We start from the raw sequence: 20,621 nt of genomic DNA, 5'->3' as shown, positions 1-20,621 counted from the left end.
GCTTAACTTAAATGCCAGTAAAAATGTATTTAATATTGGAAGCTTTATTCTTCATATGTTTTGGATTGTAATTTATAATTGCATATTGGTTCCTTTCCTTTAAGTCAATACATGTATTGGCTCAAAGTAAAGCTATAAAATTATTGGTAAGGTTAAACACAAATTCTGCCTGCTATCAAGTTTGCTTTTCAACCAGTATCCAGCTCCAAGTCACACTAACACATCTGTACATCCTGAAATAAGTGTTACATAAAATTACAGTGAGCCATGGTTAATGAGCAGGGGGAAGGGGAATCAGAATTTTTGTTAACTTGCTCAGTCATGGTTACACAGCAGCTCAGTCATGGGGAATCAAACTGCCATGTAAACAGACTGAGACCTTAAATGGATTCTCCGTTAACTGGGTAATCAGCAACCAACACAGGACTCAGGTCGTAACTGTTGGACAGAGTGGATGTAGTGGGGTTTGACCCTGTGACCGTCTGCTTACAGGGTAGATTGTCAACCCCTCCCATCTAAATGACTATATAGATTGTTAATCCCAGTGAACCTTTGTCCAGTACATCTGCCACCTGTACTGGACTTGCTCCTGTCATAATTACTACATCTGCTGGAGGTTGCCTAACAAGAAACAGAACTATGAATTGTAATGAGCTGCTGCACAGACAACTGATGAGAGCACAATCCCAAAAACTCAAACTCGAAAACTAGTTTCAAGACTAACTCCTCACTATTTTTTTTGCTAGTTTTTCCACCTCATAGTATATCTAAGACAAACATGGGCCCCTATTTATTTACAGGCTAGTTTCTATGCAACTTTTAAAGAAGATTTCTTTACCTCTTCTATCTCAAGAATTATTTATAAAAACTAAAAATAAAAAAACACTACCTACTACACTAAAACAAGCCTGTCACAGACTTTTTCTCTGCTATACAGCCAGTACAAGTATACATTGATAAACCACAAATCATCCAGGGAAAAGGAGGACAATTAACGTATCATTATTGCTTCTGAACTGCAGGAATGGACAGAGATACACAGGTGACAAGTGAAGGATTTGGTTACATGACAAATGAGAACAGATATGTAAGCAGCACCTATAACTACATTATAAAAGCAGAATGTGTGTAACATATCCATTTTGTTGTGCTACAATTTGCACATTGCATTTAATAAGCATATTTTCTTGCTCTGGCCCACATCAAGAAAATACTGCAGTCCTTTGACTTGATCCTCCTGATTTCCATGTGTGTGTGTGTGTGTGTGTGCGCGCGTGTGTGTGTGTGACAGAGCGTAGTTCCCGTTCCAGCAAAACAGTGCCACCAACAGCAGGACTTATTAGCCCAGTATACTTGCTCTGTGCCGCCACCCATCCATCACAAACGCCATATTTAATTGTCTGAAAGCCATGTTTAGATCCAGCAAACTGCCGCTTAATTCAAGGCAGCGTGCAGGAACCGAGCTAGGAAATAATCTGGTGATGGATGACTGTGACCCTCCTATGGGTAGACTCCGACGAGTGGACAGCTGGATGGATCGAGCAAAGCGGAGAAAGGAGAGCGAGGGGAGAGAGAGGGAGAGAAAAGAGGAGGAAAACTTGGTATTCAGAGACTCACTCCAACTTTTCATCTGCCCTCGGGCCGGGCAGGGGCTCAAGGGAATAACAAGCGTCTCCTTCAACCCTTTTCTCTGTTCCCGGGATACAGAGAAGTAAAACCCTCTAAAAATAGTGTGACTGTATTTCTTGTGCGCGCGCGTGTCTGTGTGTCTGCTGGCTAGTGCGGGCAGGCTACATGCATAATGACTTCCATTAACCTTCACACTCGTGAAGGATGGTGGGAAAGATTTACAGTGCATCCAGCATGACACAAATACCATGGTGAAGATTTTTACGGTCTCTGCATTGAGTTTGCTGGTGCTGTTCTAATCGCAGAGTCTATTCTTATCTAAGTGTAATGCATAATGTGTGTGAACTACCTCTTGTCTGGAAAAGATGGCCTGAGGCACCCTACCAAGAAAATTTCTCCTTCTGCTCTATTTATAAAAAAAATGATCCTCTTGAGTATAACCCACTTAAATCCATGAACCTGGCAATACACTTTCATTCTACAATGTATATTTGTACCATACCAGGTGCTACATTTAACGCATGCCTTTTTTTTTCTGTGTTCCCAAGAAATCATTTTAAAATTAATACGATTTTTAATGGTTTCATTTAAGGCTTAAATTTTTTAACTGACATGTCATTTGTTTCATTGTATTTAAGGTGGTGACACACATTTGTTGTACAATCTACAGTTCTGATCCAGACATCATGTCTTGTATAGCAGTTAATGACTATATCTGATTCCCTCATTAAGATTATCCTAAAGGTAAACAACCTGTTTTATTTCTGTAGCTCTACTCATCAGTTGTTGGTTATATTGCAATCAGTTACATTGTACTCACCAAAGTAACTGCTGAAAGAACTGTGGTTACCAAACTGATGGCCTTGCCCTCTGGGGGGATTAAATTTACAACAGGGGAGACTGGGCAATGGTTGCATAAACGCTTTGGTACAACAGTAAACATATAGAAGATTGAAATGACTGTCAAAAGGAAACACTGAGCAGATGACAACATGAGTGGGAAAAGTGAGTATCCAGCTAATGAATATCAAACTAACTTCACTGAGCTGGGTTGTAAAAACTCAGAAGTCTTTTTTTCATTATTACATTGTAACATACTGTTCTGTTCAGTGTGATTGATGGATCAATTACTGTCATCTGTCACTGTGATCCTGATGCATCTACTTCCTCTTTCACAATGACAGTGTCCTCATTAAACATGTGGCCTTTCTATGTGATGCTTTCAGGGAGTTCCTACCAGCACAGCTCTAATCACAGTCTGCCTATTGTCCAGTGTATTGTATTTGTGGGATGTCGAGTTTTTATAGGATTCAATAAGCTTAAGGTCTTCCTTCAGCCTAACATAAGGACTTTTGAAATCGATCACAGTAATGACTAGGTGATATATTGAGGAGAAAGAAAGAGATCATAGTTTACAGCAAATTTCATTTTTGTGGGAAGCTAATGCAAATTCAGGTGAATTTGTACTCATGTCCACTTTAGCTTATACCTTAAATTACAATTTAAAAAATCCACAACAACCTTTAATCTCCAGCTCTTTAGCACATTAAAAATGGTGTTGAAATGATTTTATAACCAAGTTGCAGGCAATGAGGTCTTTTGAGGACTCTTCTTTATGGAAGTAATCGCTTTGACATTCTACCAGAAAATACAAATATAAATATCATCTGTACCTTTGTCTGACTTAGTTGAAATAACAGCACTGAGATACCTTTGGACCCTGAACTGTGGTTCGCCAAGCTGTAACATTTAAAGCCACAACCTCTGGCTATGACCTTTACTGGTGACCCTTCACTGGCTCGGGGCTGGAGACTTAGACAATCTGACAATATGAAGGTGATGAGGGGGAGGAGAGGCTGGAGGAGAGTGCAGCAGCCAGGAGGGTGAAGCAACCTTTGGTTTAAGAAATGTCAATACAGGGGAATAGAACAGTACCTGCAAACTTCCTTCAGCAGAGTAGGCTGCGTAGGAGAACTGCTGCTTCGGCAGATCCTTTGGTCCACGCTGGTCACAGGGGATCCCATTTGGCAGGAAACACTGATGACTAGACCTGTCAGTGATGGTGTTGGGTGTGGAACCAGGCAGGCTGAGTAAAACTGTGTAATTGGACAGACGGACATCAGTCAAACCAAGTCCCACCCACTGTCTGAAGAGGTATCTGGCTCTGGCTTCTTCACTATCGTCTGACAGGCTAGAGAAAGACCTGGAAGCAGGAGACAAGAGAAATCCTTATTAAATCGAGCAATACAACATTATGGATGAATTACTCTAAAATAAAACAAATTATTAGACTTAATCGATTTGTTAGTCAGATTTTAGTGAGACTTAAGGAAAAGCTAATTTTCTGGAAACAAAGCATTTTTACTGCATGTGCTTAGGGGTGTTTGTGGGCATATTTGTTAGGGCTTTGAAGGTTTGCTGCTTCAAATATAGGCAATCATCTAATTTGCTTTAAGTTTTACTGGGAATGAAGAGATATTTTTACTTTTACCTTCTTTATACTTTTTGTTAAATACCCTTGACCTGGATATGTCAGTGAATGACTTCTATAGGGTTTATCACAACACATTTGTCTTAACATATGAACAGGAGCACATATAAACACATTTTAAGGCAACCCATTTTGTTTTGACCTCTAGTAGCATGTGTCACGTATGGAGCACATGCCGTGTCATAGGCATTCCTGCCAACAGTGTCACACTACTCCACTGACCTACAGGTGGTGGTAATTCTCCAGGAAATGAGTCAGCAAAAACAGAAAAGAGGACCACTAGCAAGTAAACATGCAGGTTTGAAACTTATATAAAAGAAATGGATGTGCAATTGTTTTACAAGCATTTATGAGGAAATACAATTCAACACACTTTTTTTATGAGTAACACTCAACGCAAACACACAAGTGGGAGGCTTTGTACCTCCAAACAATGTATGTTTTCAAAACTGAGTGGGGATTCAACTAGTATACTGAAAAAAAAAAAAAAACGGTCAGGTGAACTCCTACAGATCATCTGAGGACTCCTCCCTCTTTATTGACTATTACAGCTGAATAAAACTACCAAAACAGGAGACAATATTGTAATTCTGTGGCCCTTTCTATTAAACAGATATGATGAAGTTCATAACCATGACATCTTTATTCATATCTCGAGGTTTTAAAATGAAAGACCACATAATGACATTCTGAAAAAAATATGTTCTTTAAAATGGGAAATGTTAATAAAAGATTGCTTCAAAGATCGAAATGTAGAGAAATCCATTTAGCACTTCAAAAATTGAGGATGATAATGGCAACACTAGTACTAATTAGTCTTCATAGCAATGAAAATAGCTTTACTTTATTTTTTCCTAGAGCTTGGTGAGTGTTAAAACATGAATCTCTCGCTCGCTCTCTCTCTCTCTCACATGCTCACACACTCATACACACACACACACACACACACACACACACACAACTCCTCACAGGAGCTGTCAGTCTTTGTCAGTCATTCCCATTTTCCTAATTGCTGAAAAGATGTCAATAAAATGTGATCCATGGCTTATTTGAGTTCCCTCCACTGGTTTGTTTGGTTCTTGATGTTTACTCTCTTTATTGTTCTGACTCTGAGAGAACTGGATTCAAAGGTTCAGCAATAAAGGTGCAATAGAGTGGCTGGCATTTCATAAAAGAAATCAATAAAAGGAATGCTTTCAAATATACAGTTTACACAAAACCACAAAATGATGCATTTTTCTCTTCACAACTGTACACTTCAAAATGTCCCCATTTGCAGCTAATGGAGCCATAAAGGCAAGAAACAGATTAGGGGATTTTATTTCTTCAGTGTATAGGTTAATTTTTAAAACATATACAGAGCCTGTGTCATGAAAGTCTTAGTGTTTGCAATTTATTTTCTGTCATTTTCATTTTCCATTTCATTTACACAGTTGAGGACAAAATTATTACCCCAATCCCCCCCCGAAGAAATTAAAAGTTTTTTTCAAAATTTTCCTAAGTGCTTTTTTAACAGAGCAAGGAATTTTCAACATATCATTTCTAAACATACTAGTTTTCTTTAGAAAGCATAGATTATATCTTTTTGCACACAATAACAACACTATTTTTTAAAAAAACAAAAATTACCAGGGTCATTACTATTAGCCCCCTTAAGAATTGTGCAATGATGTGCTTTAACTTTATAATGCTAAAAGCGCATAAAATCAAATTAAAACTGAGGGTTATCTCCCAATTTACACGCAGTATAAAAATTTCAGTAAGGGTTTGAGCTGTTACTTGAGAGAGCATCATGCCAAAAACAAAACAAATCAGTTTAGACTTGAGAATTGTTGATGCTCACAAAGCAGGAGAAGGATATACAAAGTTATCACAGCATTTTCAAGTGTCAAGAACTTGGAGTGAGAAGTATCATCAAGAAATTCAAAGAGAGCCACACAGTAAAGAACAAGCCTGGCAGAGGTAGGAAGTGAAAGATTTCAAAGACCCTGGAAAGAAAACTAGTGAGAGACCTGTCTACAGACCCCAGAACAACTGCTAAGACATTAGTGAATGACATAGCTAAGTCAGGAATTATAGCCTCAAAGAAGACAATTACTAGAGCTCTGCACAGGAATGGACTGTGAGGTTGCAGACCAAGAAAAACTCCACTTCTGCAGAAGAGACACCTTCAAGCCAGACTGAAGTATGCTAAGAACAACCTGGAGAAAGATTATGCATACTGGAAGCATGTCAGATGAGACAAACCTAAAGCTCTTTGGCCATAGAGACATTGTTTATGTTTGGAGAACGAAGGGAGAGACGTACCACCCAAACACCATCCCCATAGTGAAACGTCAGTGGAAGGAATCATGAAGAAAGAAGGGTATGTGAAGATTTTGAAAGGAAAACCTTAAGCAGTCAGCAGCCAAACTGGATCTGGGTCATTGCTTTGTCTTCCAACACGACAACAACCCAAAACATATGTTGCTCCTGGTGAAGAACTACCTGCAGAAGATGAGAATGTTACTGATTGGCCTGCACAAAGCCCTGACTTGAATCCCACTGAAAATCTGTGGGGTGAACTGAAGATGAAGGCCCATGACAGAAGGCCATCAAATCTGGAGGAACTTCATAACCTCCATAACCTCATTCTTTCTCTGTGGCTAAATTAGTTTTTATGGATTTTATCTTAAAGAAATGGTTCAACAAGTTTGGAAATAAATGTTAGACACTTTCATTAAGTGAGATGAGAAGACTGATTCCAGTATCTATGGAGCTGGAGCCAGAATATACAGTTAGGTTACAATTAGTGGTTTTGGGGGGGAGTTAAACAGTTACAGGCTAACGGGCTTATCTATGATAAGCTAGGCTAAACACATTCTGCCTCAAACTCTGTAGTCATGCTGCATTCATGTAATGTCAGCAGAATGGGAGAACAAGAAAATCTCCAGTTATTCTGACTTGACAGCTTTCAGCATTTTTCCAATGGTTGCATTCACTGCTGGTCATAGCCTAAATTAGCTACTTTTGCAGTGTGAGCTATACATTAGAAACATTTAATGAAACCAGATAAAGAAATTGTGCATTACTTTTATTAAATTAGCTGAATTTATTGTATCCATGTGAATACTGGATTCTTTTTAAATGCAGTGCTGCCTTCAGTGACCGAGCTGAGTTCAAACACAAATGTGTCTACTTCCTTCCACTGCAAAAATATCAAGCCAGGCTCTGTTTTTGCCAGGCTCTGCACAGACTAAATCGACAGAGACTATCTTTGTGAAAAATGTATCTATTGCGTGCTTGATGTTTTAGTTTATCCTATGTCCTATTCACAAAAATGGAAGGGTAGGATTTCTGACTCATACTGCAGCCAGCCACTAGGGGTGATGAAGATGTTTTGGCTTCACTTGTGGGGAACTATATATCATCATTATATACAGTTATTGGTTCAGCTCATTATGCTTATTAAATAGCATTCAAGATACAATCCGAATTATGGCAGGAAACCTCCTTCTTCTGGAATCTCCAATAAAACTAACTTTTTTCTTCAAAATATAGAAATACCTGAATAGTAAACAAACGTGGATGTCAGATGTCAACCAAAATTCACTTGTTTAATCAAATTAAACTCCAAAGTATATATTGCTATATTGTCAAATAATTGTTGTTGCTTATGATTACCCTCTAAACATTCACCCTCAGAATCAAAGCAAATAAGCGTATTTCCCAAAATGTGGAACTACTCATTTTTTGTCCTTATTTAAAGGTTGCTGGCTATATATAGGTGGTCAATAATCACCATAATCTTTTTTGAATATCTATTGAGTGTCTGCCTGTAGTATTTGTTTCTGTGTGTCTAGTCTGTGTGTGTATGTGTGTGTGATATCTATATCAGTCTCAGCAGCAGATGGCCCAAACACACAATTCTGCCATTCTCTAGTCAGCAGGCCACGTCTCATAGCTCGCCAGGAGCAGCAGCAGGAGGCGGTGTGTGTGCTGCTGTGTTTTCATGCTTGTGAAAGTGTGTGCGCATTTCCGTATGTGTGTGCTCATAGAGACCTTCATCTATAAGCCAAGCTGTTGGAACGACTCCCTGTGGTTTGGGACACATGCCCAGTTCTGACGATGCTTCATGTCTCATGTGACTTTGAGTGTGTCTCTGTTTGCATGTGAGTGTCAGTCTACACAGCAGTGTGTTTATGTGCAGGTCTTTATGTCTCTGCTCTCTTTGATGAGCATAAGCCCCCCCCCCAACCCAAAAAAAAAAAAAAACACACACACATTTTTCTCCACAATAATGATACTATTCAGGTCTTTTAGTTAAGAAAGCCACAATAACAATAAAATATGAAGAGAAGAAAAAAAGAAAAATCATACAAAAAATGCAAGTCCTGTATTCAGATCTTTACTTAAATATTACAAGAAAAAAAAAACCTAAAAACTCCTTTAAAACTGCACAAATCAATATTTTTGTCCAGCCTCACCACTCTCAACAACCTTGTTTCTGCCAGCAGTGGGCAGCTATTTTTGCAAAAAAAGCTATGATAAATTCACTGTACACTACCACCAAACAGGAGACTGCTAGTAGAGTGTACGTTCAACCAAATAAACAGTAACTTATAGAAGTAGTAGAAGAAGAAGAAATATTTGACTGATATTATCAGGTGACCAGAAACAGAGTAGGATTTTATCGACTAAAACACAGGTGTCAATAATTAAACGAGTAATGACTGAACTGAATAGAGCCATTGTTTTATTAGTAACATCTCTGCCTCTCCTACTCTGACCAGTCAAAATGTCTGCTGTGTAAAAGGCCTATGGTGAAGGAATCAATTGTCATATCCCATTGAAAGAAAGCCACAAGAGAGCAAGGAAGACGGTGATAAAGTGAAGTCTGTGAACACTCAAAGCCCCGAGAAGAGGTCTAATAAGTAGCCATAAGATAACATGCTCATAATGGGCTCCTGGAGGAAACAACATAGTCTGATCCATGAATAAACAACACTCTCCCTTGCAATAGAAACCAATCAGGTGGCAGTGTACAAGACACTTATCCCTCTGTCTGCTCCCTTGGACCTGCCCAGTGATCAGCAGTAGAAGACTGGACAGCTGGACAGCTCCCATCATGAATGCGTGGTACTATGAATGTGAAGCTGATAGCTGGAGCACATCAGCTTTGAACTTAGATGCATTCTGACAGTGTTCCTGAGGAAGACACTGAACACCTGAACCTGCCTTATTACTGCAAATTGCATATTGTTAAGGACAGCTGTTATAGGCAGACCTTTACATCCCCTCCCCACTTAGCTGCTACTGCTCCACAAGCTTTGCAGTGAGGCATATAGTTCATAGTGATAATGCTGGCAGATTTACCACACAAACCTAACCTAATTTAAAACTATGGCTGGGAGCAAACTAGTACCTAACTACTTTTTAAACTTAAACAGTGTGCAAAGACTGGCTGTATAGTGTGTACTTAAAAAAACAGATTCTATAGTTAATAGAACAAAAGAACAGGATTGTTCTTGTATTGCAGTATGGAGTCTGTTATCCATGTTATTATTATTATGTACATTATTGTACATAGAAATAATGTAAAATCACATTAGTTCACTTACTGAGTGTGGCAGTTATTTCCTTCCAACATAGTTTAGATGTGTATTACAGAGATACATAATAAATACTTGGACAAACAAAGCAAAAGTTAGATCAGTCTAAGTACATGGAGAGAGTGCATTTAGGGAGTGTAAAAAAAAACAGCAAAAAATTTCACAGTGCCAGGAGCAAGGTTCAAAAGGGTTGTACATAGTCTCTTAATTAATCATGGGCATGTTCTGAGTGTAGCATCAGTGGAGCATCAGTAAACCAATCAGTCTCTTGCCATCTCTCATGTTTTTAAAAGCCAGGTTCATTTGCACCTTGGCAGATTGCGATCGTAATGGCAGATTTGCCAGTTTCAGCCAGTCGATCTCTCCTCACCCGTGCTGCTGCTGGCATATTCGGGATCACTGGCATAAGCACCTGTTCAGCATTATGCCATCTCAAGTCCTGTAATGTGTCCTCATTTATGTTCAAGAGGCATTTATGAAGCATGACAATGTTATGCATCACACAACATGCCTTTAATTTTTAATTTTTTGGATTTTTGTGTGCTGCTCTGTGTCCCTGTCTGTGTAACAGGCAGAGTGTATGTGCATTGTGCACCAGCTTGCACAGGCACATGTTACTATCTTGAAAATTGTGGCCAATCATGGTCGATTGCACAATCACTTTCTGCTGCTTCAAGATAGCAATGTGTCACCAATGCACGTGACTGCATCTAATTTTAAGAGCAACACACTAATAGGGAGTTCATACGGACATAAGTGATAGTTAAAGAAAAAGGTATGTGGCATACAGTCATGCTTGGTGCAGGTGTAAAACATATTAAGTTAAAAAAAAAAGTTGATGTTGATCACAGTAGCTAGAGCTCCATAAACAGGCGCTTCTGGATGTGGAGAGAACTAAGAAAACTTGATCGACCTGTTGTGCCTAGTTAGGGTTGCAAACACTGTTTGGGGGAGAGGTATTGCGGCAACATCACGTGTTTCCTCACATCAGAATAATTGTGAGTTCACTCTGTGCTGTTTAGGAGAGACTAAACTTTCCCCTCTTCTTGTGTGGACATTTCCTGCAAATGTCAAATTCTGACACCTGAATTCATCAGGACGAACGGGGAGAAAGTATGATGTGTCATTTCCTCTGAAGGACACTGGTCACTCAGTGCAGTGGGCCACAGTGCCATTTTGTGATTTAGTTTATTAAAACTTTAATGGATCCACGTTTCAGACTCCACTAAACCTGTCATTTCAGAAGGTTACTATCCCATCAATATCATGTGGAGATGTATCCTATTTAAGGCAGATGGCTCTCCTTCTTGACATTTTCTTCCAGCTAATAGGATTGAGCATGGATATCATGTACAATATCTGTATTAATTTTTTTTTTTTGGGGGGGGGGTAATTCTAAACAGCAGTTCTGAAACTTCAAAAACATGAACATTTGTGCTATTTCCATGCTGTGTAACCTTTCCCATGCCTGCAGAGATGCTCTGATTGTTTTGAAGTGTTAATAAACAGGCTGCATTTGAAGCCCAGCGACTGACTTTATCTGATGAGTGGATTGAATCCTCTCCTCTGATGCCTCGCAACCCCACAGAGAATGATGAAAAACTGTTTATCCAAACTTCAGTCAGCTGTAATTGTTTCATAAAATGCTTTTTTAATGCTCCATATCTTGTTTCTTTGGCATCTGAGCTTTAATTAATTCTTTATTCTCAACATCACTGACAAATGGGGTGAGGAAAAGAAATGTCTCCTCATTGTGATTTGAAACATCAGTTCAAAGTCTGGTGCCCAACTCCCAAACTTAGATTTCTGCACAAGTCAAAAGCTTTTGTATTATTAAAGCCATAAAATGGTGATGTAGCTTCAAAGCCAGGTTTAGCATTGAACCATCTACTTTAAAAGACAAAAAGACAAATTAACTCTGATGAAGTAGGAGTTTAGGGTCTGAAAGTCCACTTCAAAAAAATCCAGTTATTTTGCTTTGTGCACTCATGTTTTTATTGCATGTTTTATGCTTGTTCTAATGATAATGTGAAAGAGAGATTGGCATGAGAGCAGCAAGATAAATCACATGTTCTGCTCATGCAGAGTGTGCATTTAATTGCCTTAGTGGGAGCTCTGTGTGCTTTCTTGGGCCAAGCAGACTTGGAAGCAGACTTGGAGTTGCTGCTGCCTCTGCTGGCAGCTGCTGAGGATAATATATTCCTGTAGCACACAATCATTTTAATAGCTCATCCATTTGTTCAGGAGACAATTGATTTTCTCTGTTTCCATGCACGTTAGTCACATTTGATTTCTCTCGTCCCATTTGCATTTGTCACATTTTCAGAGCGTTATGCCTGTGCTCAGGCTCCATGATAGGAAATCTTTACTCAGGTGCCAGCGCTCGTGTTAAGGTGGAATCTAAGTGATGATTGAGGCTGCCAATAAAGCAGATTCATCACATGACTGGCACCTCTATGCAGCACTATATAGAACAACTCAAAAGGAAATAATTAAGAAGGTGCAACTGCTTCAATCAGTGATACCAGCATGAGTCAATTATGGAGCAACGCTCCTCAAGATAACAGCCAAACCACAGTTAGAATGAATAATCAGATGCATTCTCATGTAAAGAAATGCAAGTGATTGATAATTCAATCTATATTCAGCTTTGTTGGGAAACAGAAGAAAGATAAATGTGTAGTTATATACAATGGTAGTCACCTGGGATTAAGAGGCAAAAGATTAATACAGTATCTTTAAATTACCAATTCACTGACTTACTCAATTTGAATGCATCTTCATGTGAAAGCCACACAAATGAGAACTGTTAAAAATAAGTTAGATGGTGTGTATTACACATGCCAGTATACTTTTGTAATCTGATGTTAATCTTATTCATTAAACAGTTTCAATTTATAGGAATACTGGAAAAATATAAATGCAAACAAATTCTGTTAAACGGTTAAACTGTAAATATTCTCTTCATGTAGACAACCATGTTATGTTCAGCCCTATGCTGCATTAACACAGAGGGTGACTTTGTGCATCATCAACAACTTGCTAAAAGCCTGAAGTGTTGTCTAATAAAGTATTGAGTGTTTTACCGTGTAAAAGAGGTAACTGTACTATATGTACAAGTAGAGAATCCTGAAGTGTTGAGATGCTGCATTAACATCAGCCCCCCTATGTTTCAACAAGCCAGCCTTCCACCATGTTCAAATGAGGATGTGATTAAGAAAAAAGGGCTGCCTTTCTTCGGCTGAAAGACTGACTTTTTCCCGTTGGATTTTAAAAAAGACAGAAGAGTACAGAATCTCACCTGCTACCTGTACAGCAGCGGTCCCCAACCTTTTTGCACCACGAACCGGTTTAAATTACCGGAATATAGATTCGGCATAAAAACAAACGAACATAAATGCGTAATAAATACAACTCACCATGACGCATAGTCAGAGGGGCACGTTCACAGCAGATGTCCTCAGCAGCATTAGCTCTTGACCAACAGAAAGGCTTCTCAGCCTTAGCAATACGGTTAGCCTCGAAGCGCGGTGTCTCAGCTGCTGTGGTGGCCCTGAAGACTTGCCTTTGTCCTTCTTGTTCTTTTGCCTTTTTTTCTTCAAAAACTGGGGTTCAGGCTTGTCTTTCAATACAGGGTGCTTTGTCTCTATGTGTTGAAGCACTTTTAAAGGCTTCACTGCCTCATTTGATAGTCTGTTGACAAATATTATGTAGAGGAGGCCTGGAGCACGTGAATGACTTGTCGCGATAAAGCCGATTAGTGGACTCCAGCTATTTCCCACGAAATGCAGCTTTGGTTTTTCTTGACAGTCATAGGCTTTTCTGCTGTCTCATCATTGGGCTTTTTTTCCATTTTCAAAGCAGCTCTCCACAGACATTTGTTTTTCACTCGTTATGGCTAGCCAGCCAGCCGGCTTAATCTGTCAAGTATTACAGCAAATACAGACAGGTATGTGTTAAGCGGTATCAAGAGGCACAGACGGATGTGATGGGTAGAGATTCCGGTCATTTTTCAAAATAAAACACCCCGCAGACTCCAAGTCAATAAAGTGAAATAATATAAATTATTTATTTTTTCTGTGCAGCCCGGTGGTTGGGAACCGCTGTTGTACAATTTGCAGAGTTACAACCAGTACTGGTATCCATGTCAGCAGCTGCAGCTCTAGTATGTTAAATCAGCTGCCTGATCGCTGTCAATTGCATGTCCCTGAGTTGCTCATCACTCTTCAATATTTAAACGTAAAAATACATTTTACATTACAGATACAGAGAAAATATTGAGACCTGCCCCAACATTGAATTTGATGTCTTTGTGTTTGTTCTTGGTGTTAATTAAAGGTGCGAGAATGCCTGTGTTTGCAAACTGGCTTTATTGCATTCTTTCCAAAAGGATCATTGTGTTTGTGGCCAGTAATGATGAATGTTAGCATTTTCTAAATTATTGTAAGGTTATAGATTCATTTACTACCTTCCTGGAAACCATTTTGAATTGAGACTTGAAACGGATTTTGACAATTCATCACAGTGACTCAGCTGTATCCATTTATAGTCAAAGTCATAGTCACACAGTAATGCAGCTGTCTGTTTCTTCCTGCTGGAGCAATCAAGAGTGCTCTGAAGTGATCAGACTGCACAACAGAAACCTTTCCAAAGCAAGAAATGGACAAAGTCACATCAGCCTTTTTTTAAAATCCATGTTTGTTCAAATATTTATCCTCTACAGATAATCTGATCCTCTGGCAGTACCTGCCAGGACACAATCAAATCAATTTGATCAAAAACGAAGGTGACAGAAACTTGTTATGTGCACTACCTATGTTAAGCAGTGTGATTTTTTTCCTAACCTACTAAAATTATGATGGCCTAAAACTTAAGAAATTAATTTTTAAAATATATGACATCCTTGGGAAACATTAGCAGTGTAAAATATTTGTGAAAACACAAATGACATACTGCAATTCTTTAATATTGCATGTTGATTATTATTTTATATATATCTATATCTATCTATCTATCTATACATAACACATCACTTTTAAATGTAACACTACATCCCTGCTCATAAACATATCAACATTTCTCTAAATGGTCAGCAAATGGCTCAACATCTGTTTGGTAGCTTTCCAACTGACAAAATACACCAGAACACTGTCTCCCCTTGTCTGAATGTGTGTTTTAAGTATTTTTCTGTGTATGTGTAAAATGAACTGTCGAGGATGGGCAGCTATGAGTCTAACACAGCAGTGATAAATGAAGGTGGAGTTCAGAGACAGACTGACTTTGAATGAAGCAGCAGTTAAAGAAGTGCCTCTCACTGAATGTAAAACAGGTTCAGTGTTGCTGCGGCAGATATGCCGCTGAATAGCAATGCCTGCACACACACTCACAGCACCTACACTGTACAATTAACCTTTGACATCCCTGAACAAAATATTGCACTTAACTCTCTGAGATCTGATAATAAGGGCAGTCGGGAGATGAGAATGAGGGAAATTTTTGAGGACTAGAGGTGTCCCTCATAAATGAACAACGTGCATGGCACTGTATAGGTCTTCCTGTAAGTCATTCGAGTGAACAAAAGTGCACAACATATTTATCATTGTCACATGTCAAATATCTGTTGCCATCCCTGACTCCCTTATCCTCCACTTTTGCCTCTAGACTCTCTAAAACCATCCACACTTGGTATTAGCATGTGATATGTAGCTGGAAATCCTATCTGGACAAGGAAAAACACGTTGGTGCAAGATGTAAATGAATGCAGAACACAATCAGGTTGGCCAGACCGTACTTGGAGGTGGTCTGGCTTACACTGTGATTGGATCTCAGCCAGGGTAAATGCAATCTGCGCAGTTTGACTGCAAGTTGAAAGAGCACCTAACCCTGCTTTGTCCTGTTGTCTTAAACAATGCCTAGGAAAAGGGTTTACAATGTCCTTCTTCTGCAAAACAACAGAGGGCTGTGTCCTTGTTCACTCATTCACTCCCTACATAACAGACACTTAATAGTGTACTGAATCGTGAGCAATGAATTGAGATTTTCAAACGCATAATTCTCCTGCATAAAGTGAAGCGATGCTGTCATCTTTTCCTTTTTAATTACACATTGTTTAATCACACAGTAAGAACAAGGTCTGTAACACCATTTTCCAAAACCTCTGTTTTGTTATTCAGTACTACATACTAACAAAACTGGAACAAGTTTCATGATATTTGAGTTTACAGTAAAAGTTGTGTCCTCTTACAAACACATGATGGACAAATGGCAAATTAAGTATCAGAATATTGACAAATATATTCAAGTCTTCTATTTCCTGCATTTGCTGTGATCAATAGCATACCCAACCAATGAACACACTCCTCATCAAACTGACTGAACACTACAGATACATACCAGATAAATATGACATGCTCTTGCTATATTTTCCAACTTCATGAGCTGACAATAATTTGCCTGGGGAAAAAAAACTGATTGTCACACAATGTATTAATGTCTATGGATTATGAGCTGTGCCAGTGATGTCCTCCAAATTCAAGCAATGGCACAGCATTTTCCAGCTATGTTTTGTCTGAAGGAGTCAGTCAGTTTGTAATGATATTTTGCAGTCTAAAAATTGGAGTTTCTGAGAATCCTGCCTGTGAATTGAGGTGCAGTTAGTAAATCTGTAGTGGACCTGGACATTCTCCTGCATCCTCCTCAGTGCATTCTTATGTTCTGTCACCTGTTGCTCATTCCCTTATTAGCCCTTTGAGCTTCTGCCTGCCTCAACTGGCTGCACCTTATCAACCAATTAGTCTGTGTATAAACTGGACAAAAGAAAAGTAGAGCAATTTCCTTTGTCACATCGTCTAGCCTGCCTTAACATTCCTGCCATGTCTTGTATAACCTGTTCACCCTCCCATTTCAAGGGCAGTTACCTTGGTTCTGGTTTGTTGGGTGCTACCAGACTGTTGCTGCCTACAAACTTTAAAGAAACAAAAGTAATTCAGAGACTGTTATGTGAGGTGCAGACAGAAAAAACAACATAAAAGGTGGTCACACAGTAAAATATCAACATTTTACTTGGTCAGGGTCAAATAATGAAACCAGTTGACGAGACCAGCTTTTTAAGAGAGAGAGAGAGAGAGAGAGAGAGAGAGAGAGAGCAAGCTTACCTGACCAGTAAGTTAAGTTACTTAATGATCACAGTCTGAGCCTGCTTTTGGCTCCAAACTTTGTGTAGTTACACATATACAGTAGATTGTATCTGCCAAGGGTATAACAATAGCATATGGCAGTTTGCCCCATAAATGCTGACACCACCAGAGGGGGTTTATTGTCACATTCAAGGACACTTGCATAGAACACACAGTGGCTGCTGGACACAATATTGGCTTCTTGCCAGAAATAAAACCTGCAAACACTCAGGTATGGGATAATTTCTGTGAAGCTACCCTGATTGTACAAAATGACTTCTTAACTGCAATATATTCTAGGTTTAAATTGTTCACTTTGAGGCAGTTCTGAGACATACTGGCTATTGTCACATTATCAGAATCACTCTTAATTACAGACTCTACTTTCTGCACACTTCTTATGATCATGTCTTACTAATGTACTAGTCCTAAAGTCTTTTGTCAATCTCATCAGCACATTATACAGATATTGTAGGGACTGTGCCCTCACACATTAAGCTGAGGTCCTGAGCTGACTGGATCTCCCTACTCTCAGTCTGAAAACTTGTGATTACAACACATCTGATTGCAAGATAAGGGGCTAATGTGACATGCATACTAAATTTGTTGAATTAACTGATGATAACATATCTAGTAAATGGCTAAGAAACTAGCATGTGAAATGGGTGTTGTGCATTCAAATATGAAACCCAATTAAAACTTTAGCTAAGCCACAAGTATTTTTTTTTTACCTGACAGTTTGATTTTTCAGCATTTACAAATTCCTAACCTCAGAGTATATAGGATATTATTGTTCATGTAGATTAATCTATAGTTGACAAATATAGTGTTTAGTACATTCAAAATATAGATGGAAATCTTTCTATATGAATATATCAATAACTTGAGGAGCTGTAATGTCAAATAAGAAACACAACCTGTCACCCACTCACACAGCATACTGTACCTTAGATAAGGCAAAGATTTTCACAGGGATGGAAAGGAGCTGGGAGGTCTGACTGTAACACATATTGAGATCATGTCAAAGCAACTCCCACGTGGAAAAGAAGCCCACAGGAAGGTTCAGATGTTGACTAGGAAATGCAGGGAGTGAATGTGGGACTGACTGATGTATGCAATGAAAAAGAGTAATAACACTCCCACTCTCAAAGAAAGCCACATTATTATTGTCAACTTGAGGTACCTAATTTCAGATTGACATATGGTTCATGCTGTAACATAGGAGGTGTGGGAAGAGAAAAAGAGACTTAGGAATGTGGATATGTGATCCATTGAGATCTTTGACACCTAACTGTAACCTAGCAGAAGCCACACTGATGGCATTATTTAGCATACAGGAAATGCACTGATGGGATCCTAGAGATTTAGAATTTTTCCCACCATCTTCATTCATTGCTATGGTGTACATTTCCACATCAACTCAGCAAAGTCCATTCACAGAGGGAGACTGCACAAAACAGCTGGAAAGCACCAGCAGAAACCTAGGAGGAGGTACTTGAGTTAAGATTGTTTTGTCAAAGCACTATTTCCAAGGTCAAGAATGACCATTTATAATGTAACATCACAACAACTTTACCAGGTATTTTTGTCTTGGCAAGACCTACTGTACCCTACTGGGTACAAAAGAAGATAGAGGATAGAGAAATCAGTATTTCTTGATTTGTTTTTTGTTTGTTTGTTTGTTTTTTTTCCATTTGGGGAGAGCAGCACAACAAACTATAGACATAATATTCACATCACCTTTACACAGTCACGTCATTAAGTTGATATGGCCTTAGAAAAAACTTGCCTTTTTTCCATTCAGCAGAAACTGAGTAACATTATAACTGTAGTGGTGTCTCAGGCCACCTGATGAATGGAAGTCCAATAATCACTCCCTTTTAGCTCTGTTTCCATCGCCTCCTGAGAAAAATGACTCTCTTTAGCCACTAAATGGGCCAATAGGTTCAACAGCCTGTCACTACTTTGTCTATTTGGTAATAAACAGGTAGTATACAGTGGATTTAACTTGGTGAAAACAGCCCTATACTGCAGCTTGAAACAAGGCTGATGAGAGTGGTGAGACTAAACTTCTACAGTAAAGTGGCAGGCCATTAAACCAGAAGCAACAAGATGAAAGACAACAAAAATCACAGCAGAGGGGAACTGGTGAGTTGCTGGTGCACCCTTTCTCATTATGTAGTGACTTGATCCACTGCAAATTTAAAAACATAAATTATAGCAGCTTTTAAAGCCACAAGAAAACAGCATTATCTGTGTGTCTTAATTTGGTAATGCAAGGCTGAAACACAAATGGCACTGTAGACACTCAAACACAACAAGCAAGAAGACACAAAAGGTGGCAAATCCCTCTGCTTCTTTGAGAAAACAACTGCCTTCTCATTATGACTGATAAGTGGTATGACAGCAGTCTTATCTTTTTCATCAAATGAATGTGCAGAAATTCAAATTTAATGACTTAGGAGGGAATCAGAACAATTCACACGATTCAACTATTACTCAAAGACCCAGTGCCTGCAAAGATGCTTTTTATGTCTATATAGGCTGCTCAACTACTCTGAAAGTGCAAATACCAGTGCTTTATTTATGAAAAAAGAAACACATTAGTGAAGAATAATGAAGAGCAGGACAGGAGAATAAAATAAATGGAGAATTAAGTTTGGTATGTCTATATATACCTTGCAGTAGTCAATTTTTAATTTACAAAAATAAATTCTTATTTCTTGGAATCTGTAATGATTTAAATAATTCCTTTAAAAACATCACACAGTGTTCAAGAAAGAAGTAAAGAAGAAAATCTGCACTCTTAAAAGCCTTTACCCTTGTCAGTGAACTATGATTCAGATAACTGGGTCACTAATTGCTACAAGATGAACTTTTGACAAGCTGGAAGCACATTTAGTGTTTAGTTTAATCTAAGGACATTTTTGATTCTTGCTTGAAAGATATGGGAGTAGTATCTCTCTAAGACACAGCAGGTATCAATTATTTACTGATTATTTAATCCTTTAGATCTAAGCATTAGTTTATTGGGATATTATCCTTTCTGATGCCTTGATTTTGATATAACCAAGCCAAGAACATGTGCAAGATCACAAGATGACAATCTTATCATACCACTTTACATTTGATTTTAATGTTGGGAAATGTCCAAATTTGATTTTTGGAAGTAGATGTGACCGTGGTTATAGGATGAACAACCCTATGTCACAAGCAAATGCAACTTTTCTGAGTAGTCATGAACTGCAGCCTGATCCTGCCCATGCTTGTGGCCTTGGGAGATGGTATTAACTGAGGTTGATGAAGTAAGGCTGAATCAGGAAAACATTGTATCAAAACAACTTTCATGTATTTTCAATTGTTGATGAAATTAGGTTAATCAGAAGTCTGGGGATTTTAAATAAACCTCTGGGTTAGCCAGTGTTATTTGGAATTGGTAGGTGAAAAGGAAGGTGAACAGTAAAACTGCCATTCATTCAAATCCATTCCATCCATGGTTTACACAAAAACATGCAGATTCAGCTGTGACCTACAGTACTCACAGTAGTTGTACACATGTACAGTATTCCTATGCAATCAGTGGTTACTATTCACATTTCAGGTGTGTTCACTTTCAGTTTTACCTCCAAGTTAAGTGTTCACATTTAATTGTTGGTTATTTTCAAGCAGACTAATTGTGTGACCTCTCATTTATTGCCCTGTCTGACTTCATTATGGCAATGTAGCCAATTTTAA

The 20,621-nt window shown here is 38.6% G+C and overlaps 1 protein-coding gene across 1 annotated transcript in view; it reads right to left on the bottom strand.

The window, feature by feature from the left end:
- Window positions 1-20,621, bottom strand: part of LOC108878813 (inactive N-acetylated-alpha-linked acidic dipeptidase-like protein 2) — a 330,935-nt gene that overhangs the window by 194,892 nt on the left and 115,422 nt on the right. The window contains exon 8 of the mRNA XM_051077222.1: window positions 3,565-3,832. Coding sequence (XP_050933179.1) covers window positions 3,565-3,832 — 268 coding nt within the window. The remainder of the gene's footprint in view (window positions 1-3,564; window positions 3,833-20,621) is intronic.

Source organism: Lates calcarifer, linkage group LG17 (genome assembly GCF_001640805.2).
Source record: "Lates calcarifer isolate ASB-BC8 linkage group LG17, TLL_Latcal_v3, whole genome shotgun sequence".
NCBI lineage: Eukaryota > Metazoa > Chordata > Actinopteri > Centropomidae > Lates > Lates calcarifer.
Note: the sequence above shows the minus strand (reverse complement) of the source record. Positions and strands in the feature narration are given on the sequence as shown.